This window comes from Fukomys damarensis, unplaced genomic scaffold (genome assembly GCF_012274545.1).
Source record: "Fukomys damarensis isolate Sample0158 unplaced genomic scaffold, DMR_v1.0_HiC HiC_scaffold_20, whole genome shotgun sequence".
Taxonomy (NCBI): domain Eukaryota; kingdom Metazoa; phylum Chordata; class Mammalia; order Rodentia; family Bathyergidae; genus Fukomys; species Fukomys damarensis.
In genome coordinates, this window is record NW_022900932.1 from 1,143,140 (window position 1) to 1,152,658 (window position 9,519).

At 58.7% G+C, this 9,519-nt stretch overlaps 2 protein-coding genes across 2 annotated transcripts in view; both read right to left on the reverse strand.

Moving 5' to 3' along the window:
* Positions 1 to 6: 6 nt before the first annotated feature.
* On the reverse strand, positions 7 to 9,513 carry Vwa7 (von Willebrand factor A domain containing 7). Its single transcript, XM_010609881.2, has 16 exons — positions 9,396 to 9,513; positions 8,155 to 8,685; positions 7,662 to 7,904; positions 7,135 to 7,416; positions 6,752 to 6,851; positions 6,145 to 6,255; positions 5,548 to 5,743; positions 5,302 to 5,471; positions 3,765 to 3,877; positions 3,469 to 3,585; positions 2,768 to 2,953; positions 1,496 to 1,628; positions 1,227 to 1,379; positions 1,039 to 1,131; positions 339 to 640; positions 7 to 264 (listed from the first exon to the last, which is right to left on the reverse strand). Exons 3-16 carry the CDS (start codon positions 7,887 to 7,889, stop codon positions 121 to 123), a joined length of 2,328 nt encoding a protein of 775 aa, XP_010608183.1. The 5' UTR covers positions 7,890 to 7,904; positions 8,155 to 8,685; positions 9,396 to 9,513; the 3' UTR covers positions 7 to 120.
* Positions 8,617 to 9,519, reverse strand: part of Vars1 (valyl-tRNA synthetase 1) — an 11,480-nt gene continuing 10,577 nt past the window's right edge. Inside the window, exon 28 of the mRNA XM_010609927.1 lies at positions 8,617 to 8,680. Within this exon, the coding sequence (XP_010608229.1) occupies positions 8,617 to 8,680 (64 nt within the window). The remainder of the gene's footprint in view (positions 8,681 to 9,519) is intronic.

Here is a 9,519-nt window from a genome sequence, read left to right on the forward strand (position 1 = left end):
GGGGCGTCACGACTGCGGACCAATCGGAAGGGCCCTGGGCGGGGCTTGGGAGATGAAGGGCGCGGGCCCACGCCCTGAAATCACAGGTGGCTCCGGGACCCGCAGGAGGAGTCAGAGGCCTCACCTGGACAGATTGGAGGTGAGGACGAAGCTCGGCTTGACGGAGGTCCTGAGCTCCAGATCCTGAGAGCCAGAAAAGCTGGCGAGGCGGAGGCTGAGCGGGGCCTTGCTGCCCGGGGCCAAGAAACCCGGGGGGCCACTGAGCTGTGGGCGAGGCAGGTGAGGGCAGGAGCCGGTCCGGACCTCTCCAGCCAGAGCCCGACTTCCCCCAGTCTCACCTCCAGCAGGACGGGAGTCACGGTGCAGGGCTGGGGCGCAGCCCTGTGCAGGCCCTGCCCGCCTCCGTCCTGGCCTATCAGCTCCAGGGAGAAGGGGCCGGGGGTGGACAGCAGCGCAGGCGGCAGTGAGGCCGTGAGGAGACCTCGCTCCGGGGGCCCCTTGGGCTCCAGGGCCACCTGCCCCAGCGTGGTGCCCTCTGGGACCCTTCGAAAGACTACGTGGGAGAAGTGTGGCAGACGACCCCCGGGGTGGCCTCTGGAGCCCAGCCCGGTCACTTCCACCAGCAGCTGGATCGGGAGCCCTGGGCCAGGAGAGGATGGAGAACAGGGTTTGCATGAAAGAAAAAGTGGCGACTGGGTTCTATGAAATCCATCAAACTATATACTCAAGAGCCGGGTGTGGTGGCGCATGCCTGTAATCCCAGCACTTGGGAGGCTGAGGCAGGAGGATCGCTGTGAGTTCGAGACTAGCCTGGGCTACATAGTGAGTTCTAGGTCAGTCTCAACTACATAGTGAGACCCTGTCTCAAAAACAAACAAACAAAAAAAACCCCAAAAACAAACCGTACACTCAAGTTCAGTGCTCCTTCCTCAATAAAAAGATGCATATCTACAGGAGCAAAAACAGGTGTGTGCACACGTACTTATCTGCACTCAGGCTTATACAATGGACTGTGGAGCTGCCCCGGGAATAACATACCTGCAACTGGCTGAGCCAGGGGGTAGAGACCAGGGTGGGGTCCGTCCTCCATGGGGACCCCGAAGTGGAAGAGGAAGTCAAGGGTGGTCTGGGCTGGGGGAGGGCGAGGGCAGAGACCCTGAGAAGACTGAGCCTGGTACCACCCCCGAGCCCGGGGCTCTTCTGGCCCAGGAACGTCTCCTCCTTACCTTGCACCCTCACCCGAGGGGCGCCCTCAGCTGCGACCTGGATCTTCCAAGTCCCCGTCTGCGGGGGGTCCGTCAGGGTCACCACCCAGAACTGGCCAAAGCGGTGAGTGTGACCCAGAGGACCCACCCCTTCCTCGTGGTTCTGAGACACCCCTGGGATGGGAACAGAGGTTCGTCACACAAAACAACTTCCTTCGCTTAGCACATCTCCCTTGCTGGCCACTGCCCTTTCCAGTTTTCTCTTTGCCTTGGGGGACGCACAGAGGTACCTGCAGGGCTCTTGATCCAGAAGCTGCTGATCTCCCCATGCATCCGGACAGTGAGCTTCTGGAGCAGCCCGTCCACACTGAACATAGCTACTCTCCCGGGCACTAGGACGGGAGGTTCCAGGGGAAGAGTCACCTTGGGAGGCAAGCGGGACCAAAAATGGGGGAGAAGGCAAGGCAGGGAATGAGGCACAAACAAAGGAGAAAGTTGCAGACAGACGCCAAGCCAACAAGGCCCAGGGAGGGTCACAGGCCCAGGGATGACCAGTACTGTGGTCATTGACAAAGCTGGAGCTGAGGATTCAGAATGAAGTGGTCACTTCCTGTTCTCCCTTAAAAGATGGCAGGACTTCCTGTCATCTCCCTGAGGACAGAGCACCAGAGACCGAGGTGGAGCAGAGGTTAACTGATTTGAAAGGACAGGCAGAGAAACTTCCTTCTCTGCCCTTCTGACCAAAAGGAAATACAGCACCCTTTCTCTTCTAATAACGATGCAGCATCACATTGCAGCACTGACCTGAGAGCACCCACCCCTTATGAAGTGTGATTGAAAACTACAGTGGGAAAAAAGAAAAAGAAAAAAGAAAAATACGGTCAATCTTTAAACTTTAAAAAAAATGTAACCGTAAAAGACAGAGTGCCATTAATCCTCTTCAGAATCCTCCCCCTGACTTTGAACACATTCTTCTGGTCGCTCTGGCCAGTTTGTGAAGCAGTTCTGGAGTCCTCTTTTGTTTGTTTTTGGTTTTGTTTTGTTTTGTTTTGGTATCAGGGATCGAACTCCAGTCCTCTTTTGTGAGCATCTTTAGTTGAGCTGTTGTGGCTGCCTCCGTGTCCTGAGTCGATCCAAAACGTTTACCCTTCATGGTCATTTTGACTCTGGGGAAGAGCCAGGATCGTCTGGGGCTGGGTCCAGTGCATGGGTGGACGAGGACACAATAATGTTTTCAGGAGCTGCGTTTCTCGGATGGTGCTCGACAGCAGCACTGACTGGATTCTGGATCACACCTCATAAAGACTCACAAAAGAGGACTCTGGGAATGACTAGAAAGTGCCAAGAACAACGTGATGTGCGTTCAAACCAAGAGAGAGTACTTCTGAGGAGAATTTATGGCAATTTATCTTTATAATAAAAATGTGTAAACTTGGGCTGGGGATGTAGCTCAGTGGTTCCACTGCCTACCTTGCAAGCACAAGATCCCAAGTTCGATCCCCGGTACCGAAAAAAATTGTAAACTTAAACATTAGCCGTGTAATTTGTCACCTCATACTCACCAGAGCACCTATGCTGTCCCCAACAATGGCCGCTACATCCCGAATGTGCTGGTCTTTGGTGAAGATCACTTCTCCTCCTGACGCGAGGGCCACTGCCTCATAGGGCTCAAAGCGCAGAGGTGACAAGACCTCACGGCGAGTTCGACCCTGACCCCTCGAAGGATCCTCAGTCACCAGGAACGTCACCTGCGGTCAGAAGGCCACGGATGCTGGGGCGCCATCTACTTTTGTCAGTGAGGATCCCTGCTGCTCAGGCTTCCACGGAGTTGAGGATCGGTGACCGCTTTCGGGCGGGCCTCCCCTCCCACCAGCGCTGCCTTGGCCCTGCTCAGTAGTGAGCCACCCTGGGGACCCTAACTGTCTTTCACGGCGGGGTCTTGGCAGTAGTTCTTCAAAAGGTTTATTGGGCAGATTCAAATATGAATTCAGCACCATTGAGGCAGGGCAGGGCCTCCGACTGCTGGAGTGATGACTGCACTGGGCGCAGCGGCACACGCCTGATCCCAGCTACCTGAGAGGCTGAGGTAGGTTCAAGACCAGCCTGGGTGACTCAAAGCCCTACTTCCAAATGAAAGGCCGGGCAGGGCACTTCCCCAGCTTGCATGAGGCCTTGTGGTCCCCACCATGATGTGCCGAGGCTCTGTTAGGGGTCCCTCCCCTCCTTGTGTGGCTAACGCCATTCTCCCTCCAGCTGCGCTCACCCTGCAGTGCCGCTCCCGGGTCAGGGATTCAATCCTGTTGGTGAGAAAGGCGTCCTTGGGGGAGGCGTCCGTGAAGACAAAGATGTCCGAGAGCGGCGGCGTGTGCAGCAGGGCGAGCTGGCAGGGAGGGAGAGGGCTGGCATCAAATGGGGGTGGGTAAAGCCGGGAGGACAGAGTACAAGGGAAGATGGGGTGTGCACCCGGGAGGAGGCTTTGGAGCTAGGCTGGGGGTGGCTCCCCCTGGTGGCGGGGCCTGGACAGGTCAGGGTACGCGGAAGGCAGCGGCAAGCCCAGACCTCCAGGGCAGACAGGCACATCTCGGGCTCGTCTCCACCCCCCAAGGCCTGGATCTCATTGAGCTGCTGCCAGAAGCTGTCAGGATCGCTGGTTGTGAAGACAGGCCCAAACCCTAGGCAGGGAAGGAGGCTGAGGTGAGTGCAGAAAATCTTCCCCTTTTCCAGGCATGGTGACCCACCCTGCAGTCTCAGCACTTGGGAGGCTGAGGCAGGAGGATCAGTTTGAGTTCGAGGCCAGCCTAGGCTACACAGTGAGACCCTGTCTCAAATAACAACAACAACAAAACAAAACAAAAAAAAGGACTAAATTCGTTGATTTTACAAATTTTAGAATAAAATCTTACTCATACCTTCATCAAACATGTAATAAGTCCCTATTAAACACCAGCCACTATGAGATTTATAAGGCAAACCAGACTCAAAGCTGCCCTTTCAGGGATTCAGTCCTGGAGACGTTCTCTTTGATGATCCCTGCAACCCTGGGAGTCTGGCACTGACCTAGTTAGTGGGTGATGAGAACGAGGCGAGGGAGGGTAAATAAATGCCAGCCGAAGGGCACAGCCAGCCCGGGTGGCCAGGCCAGATCTCCTGACTTCCAGTTCAGTGGGGGAAGGAAGTAGACAGTAAGCACCCCAGACACTTCCTGCATGAACAGACCCCTATCTTCATCCTAATCTCACTACAGGAAGTCCAGAGTCGAAAACAGCTTATATTGGGCCGGGGATTTAGCTCAGTGGCACTGTGCCTGCCTTGTAAGCAGAAAGTCCTGAGTTTGATCCCTGGTACCAAAAGAAAAGAAAATAGCTTATATCCCAGAAGCCTAAGAAAACAGAGGCTCTGAGCTGGGTGTGGAGGGGCAGGCATGGAGTTCCAACACTCCAGGAGGCTGAGGCAGGAGGATAGTAAGTTTGAGCCCAGCCTGGGCAACTTAATGCCCTGCCTCAAAATAAAAAGATAAAAATAGCACAAAGGCCCTGGGTACATCCCCTAGTAAAACATAAAATTTAAATTTCAAAAAAAGGAAAGAAAAGAAAGCAGAGTCTATGTGTCTAAGCATGGATCACACTTTTTATTTTATTTTATTTTATTTTTTGAGACAGGGTCTCAGGCTGGGAACATAGCTCAGTGGTGCAGCATCTGCCCAATGCAGGATCCTACTATGTAGCCCAGGCTGGCCTCTAACTTATGGCAGCCCTCCTGCCTCAGCCTCCTGAGTGCTGGTGTTAAGGTGTGCACCACCGTGCCCTGCTAGATCACACATTCGACTAATAGGAAAAGTGCTGGGCCAGGGCTGTAGCTCAACAACTGCCTGGCAAGCACCAGGTCAGGAGTTCAATTCCTGGTATTGAGGAAAAAAAAAAGTGCTACCTTTTTTGGTTTTTGCTATTTTGGCCACTTGTTTTCTATGTAGCCAGTGGAGGCTCACGAAGAACCACAGGAAGACTCACAGAAGTGAATCCTCCAGGCCCATCTCCTGACTGAGGCCTGCGCCCCCTGCCCGACTTCCCTTCCCCCACCCCCGGTATCGCGACACTACCTGGGTCATGGAAAGGCACCAGGACATAGTGGACGGGCTCCATGGGGCTGCCTCGCCGCTGCTCCACGATGTGGCGAGCCTGCACCTTGGCAGCGCTGATCTCCTCGCCCATACTGCCCGTGGTATCCAGGACAAAGCTCAGGCTGGAGGCCGGGGTGATGTCCAGCAGCCTGGAAAGCAGGCCAGAGATACAGTGAGGCCTCCGCACGCCATCCTCGGCCCCTGGTTCCTCAGGAAGCCACTCACCTGGAGAAGCCCCTGTCTCCCAGGCGGCCTCGCAGGAGGCTGAAGGCCTGGATGGAGGCCAGAAGGGCCAGCTTTGCAGCCTGCGGGTGCAGTGCATGGTGGGGGGAGAAGCCTGGGGATGTGCTGTCCTTGTTGATGCCTCCCCGGGGCAGCTGGGAGCTGCTCCGGTCAAAACGGCCCCCATGGCTACATTTCCCTGGGTTGAGGAAAGAGATCTGGAGGTGGAAGTCAAAAGGCCACTGCCTCCTAAGAAAATGGGCCCTTTTTGACCTGGCCTGACCCTCTCATCTCTCAGCAAAAGATCAGCAGCAAATGGCATTCTTTGGTAGAAAACCCAGAGTAAATCCGGGGGTGGGGGTCAGTCACCGAGCACATGAAGGCCCCCAAGCTGCCCAAGGGTAACAGAAATCCTGTGAGCAGAACAGGAAGATGCTCCCCAGCCTCCTCAGCTGGCCTCCATCCACACACACCTCTCCCAGCAGCCTCCTCTCCTAGTCAGGGATGCCACGGCAGATGGAACAAGGGCCGACAGGGCTGAGAGCCCATGCAAGTGATGTTCTCCCCATACTCTGGGAGGAGAGCTTTCCCGTGTGGTACCTGGAGGTTTGGGAGGATGAGTTCCAAAGTAGCCAGAAGTGAGGAGCGTGGAACCCAGCAAATTCCTGGGGCAGCTCAACGCCTCACAATCAGAGCAGGTAGGGTCGTCCACTGGGAAGAGAGAGCAGGGGGCTGGAACAAAACCCCAGGGACTTTATCCCTGTCCTCCCAGAATCTGCAGCTTTTCCTTCAACCCCAACAGGTGACAGCCCACAGCTTCCAGGCAAGGCTTTCTGAGCCAAACCCTGGAGTTCTGGGGCTGGCAGTGGGAGTGGCTGTTTGAGACTAAGACTGTACAAGAAAAGCCCAGAAAGGTTCGGATCTATGCTATGAGGATTTTTGCCCTCTGTGAGCTGCAGACAGGAAGTGAACTTGTGGTGGACAGGAAGCGGCTTCCAAGTCCTGATTTAAGTGGGCGGAGGTGGGGTGGGGGTCTGAGGTTGGGAGCCTGGGTTCTCCCTGGGGGTCCTGGCCTATTGGTTGGACTAGGACTTCTGGGGACGAAGGCACATCCCATGTGACGTGAATGCAGAAAGGGGCACAGTCGCAGGCTGGCTGAGCGGAGGTGGCTGTGTGGATTCCCCGCTCTCCCAAGCCATGGCCGTACCTTGTGCCAGGCTCCAGAGCTCCTGCCTCCTGGGCCAGAGGAGGTGAGGGTGTGGCTGCTGCCTCCCCAGCTCCACCCAGTTGCTGTGACTGTAGAAATCCTGGGTCCCGGGGAGAGAAGGAGGAACGGGCAGGGACAGTGCTAGCTGGTCTGATTCCTCTCACTACCACCACTGTCAGAGACCCAAGTCCCCTGCATTTCTCTCTCTTCCTTGCCCAGCACAGAGCTCTGCCCACTGGGAATCTGCCCATCTCCAAGGGGCCCAGGACACTGCCCCCTTCCTCTCTCCAGCCACCACCACAGCCTCCTGCTGTCCACACAGCAGGGAAGGCTGCCCATGGCGGGGTCTCAGGTGCTGGCCAGCAGGGGCCCCACTCTGTCACCTGCAGGGCGTGCAGTGCGGCCCCGAGGCGCTGGCGGGCCAGCGTGTGCTCCAGGGCTCTGGCCGCCGCCAGGGTCTCCCGCAGAGCCCCTGCCAGGCGTTCGCGTGCCTGGCCCAGCCGCTCTGCATCAAAGTGCAGGTCAGGGTCATTCTTGGAAGCCGCCAGGAAGTCCTGAGCTGCATTGGCCCGAGACACCTCTCCTAGGGCTGCTCGGAACCGCCGGGAAGGAGACCCAGGTCCAAAGTAGGCGGTGAAGAGCTCGTCAGCGAGCAGGGTGCGGCCCTGGTGAGAGCGGTGGGGACAGCAGCCCTTGGATGGGGCTGTTGCCCCCATTACCTCAAGGCTGGGACAGCACTCAAGGCTGGGACAGCCAGGGACACGAGCGCCGGCCACAGAGAGCAGCCCCAGACGTCCCAGGTCCAGTCCCGACTCCAGGACAAGGGCCACTGCGTGCCGCTGCTGCAGGGCGGTGGGGAGGTGAGCAGGTGGGAGGAGAGGTGGCTGGGACAGGAGGGGACAGTGCTCACCAGGAAGTCCGCGAGGCGGAGCGGGGGCCGACCTGGGCGCGGCTGCTCCAGGAAGAGCTGCAGGGTGATGTTGAGAGCGGCCTCCTCCGTCAGGTCCTGGTGGGTGACGGAGCCTGGGGCGGCCAGAAGGCTCCAGATGTTGGGGAAGAAGGCGGATGTGGGTGACAGCAGCAGCAGGAGCAGCACTGAGGGGCCCAGGTAGAACAGGGGCAGCTCGGCAGTGAGCATGGCTGAGGCATGGACCTGGGGACAGAAGGCTGAGGCAGGGGAAGCAGCAACGCCAGGGCAGGCCTGGCTGGCCGTCCACGTGGGCACCTCCTTCGTTCCGGCCTGGCTCCTCCGGCCCCCAGACAACCTGAAGGCCTCATTGGGCCAGGAGGGGCAGAGGACACCTCCCAGGACGGGGTCCAAGGCCCCTCTCCTGGCCCCCCTCCCAGCCCTGCCCAGGGACGCCCTCGCACACGGGTAGCAGTCTCCCAGGCCTCTCCCCTACCTGGTTGGTGGGTCTCCTGGGCAGGGCCGGCCCGGGTGGTGTCACAGGGCACTCAGGTCAGAGCTATAATTAACCAGGCCTCCGTGGAGGGGGAGGGAGACCTGGCAAGGCGGGCAGAACAGGCAGCCCGGGCCCTCTACCCATGCCGGCCCCGGCCACAAGCAGCCGGTGGTACGGTGGCGAGGCGGGCTCACCGAGCTGCAGTGCGGAGGTAAGGACTGGGGAGGAGGGAGCGAGCGCATGACTCAGGCCTGGCACTGTGCCAGGGGCAGACCCAGGATGTGCACCTCCGCCCTCCAGCACCCAGGGCCGGCCCGCCTGCAGCCCGGCTGTGGCTCTGGAACAGGGGCCTCTGCACCCCTCCCACCCCACCACTGCACAGACAGACAAGTTTGTGGTGAAATATTTTATTGCTGCTGTCTCCAAGGTGGACCCTGGGGCCGTGAGTGCTGGAGCTGGGTATCACAGCATCTTCTGGAACAGCGCGATGGCCTCCTCCACCTTCCTGAGCTCTGCCTCTGTCTGCCTGAGCTGGGGTGGAATAAGGGGGACAGGGTGAGGACCCAGTTCTGAGGGGCCCAAACATCCAGGCTGCCAGAGAACCCATCATTCCGTCCGGCTTCCTGCCAGCACCCCATTCTCTCACTGTGCCTCTGCCTAAGGGTCTCCCTGTCTTTTTTTGTACCGGGGATTGAACTCGGGTCCTTGCGCTTGCAAGACAGGCCACCGAACCGCGGAGCTAAATCCCCAGCCCAGGGTCTCCGTCTTGAGTGATCAAAGGGAACCACACCCTGCCCGGCGCCCCCACCACTCAGCAGGTGGGCACAGGCTGCCGGGTGAGGCAGGCAAATGGAAATGCTCGTGCATCTCCTGCAGGAGGCACAGGGCTCAGACAAACGGCTACGGTCTCTCTTGCCAGCTCGCAGCCTCACGACTGCCCCGGTCTGTGCAGTGTACACACCGCCCTCCCGGGGACCACAGAGGAAAGGTGCGGCGCCAGCCTGGCTCTAGGGAAGCAGGAGGCTCTGACCCGGGCTTGCGCCCTGCGCACAGCTTCCCAAGTTCCAGGCAGCCGGGTGGGCACAGAGGTCTGGCGGAGACGGTGCCTGTTCTAGGTCTGCCTGTCTCCAACCAGCTGTGTGACCCTGCAGCTGGGGACAGGGAGGGGAGTGCTCGGTCCCTGCTCAGGGGTGTGGGCTGCCGGCTCCCGTGGACTCCCGGGGCTGGCAGAATGAACGCACCTTGGCTTCGTCCGCCTCCTGCACCTCAAGGGGCACCTTGCCGGAGTAGCCCGCGGTGGAGCGGCGCTCCTGCAGCCGCTGGGCCTGGCGCTGTGCCTCTGCCTGCTTGGCCTGCAGCTTGCCC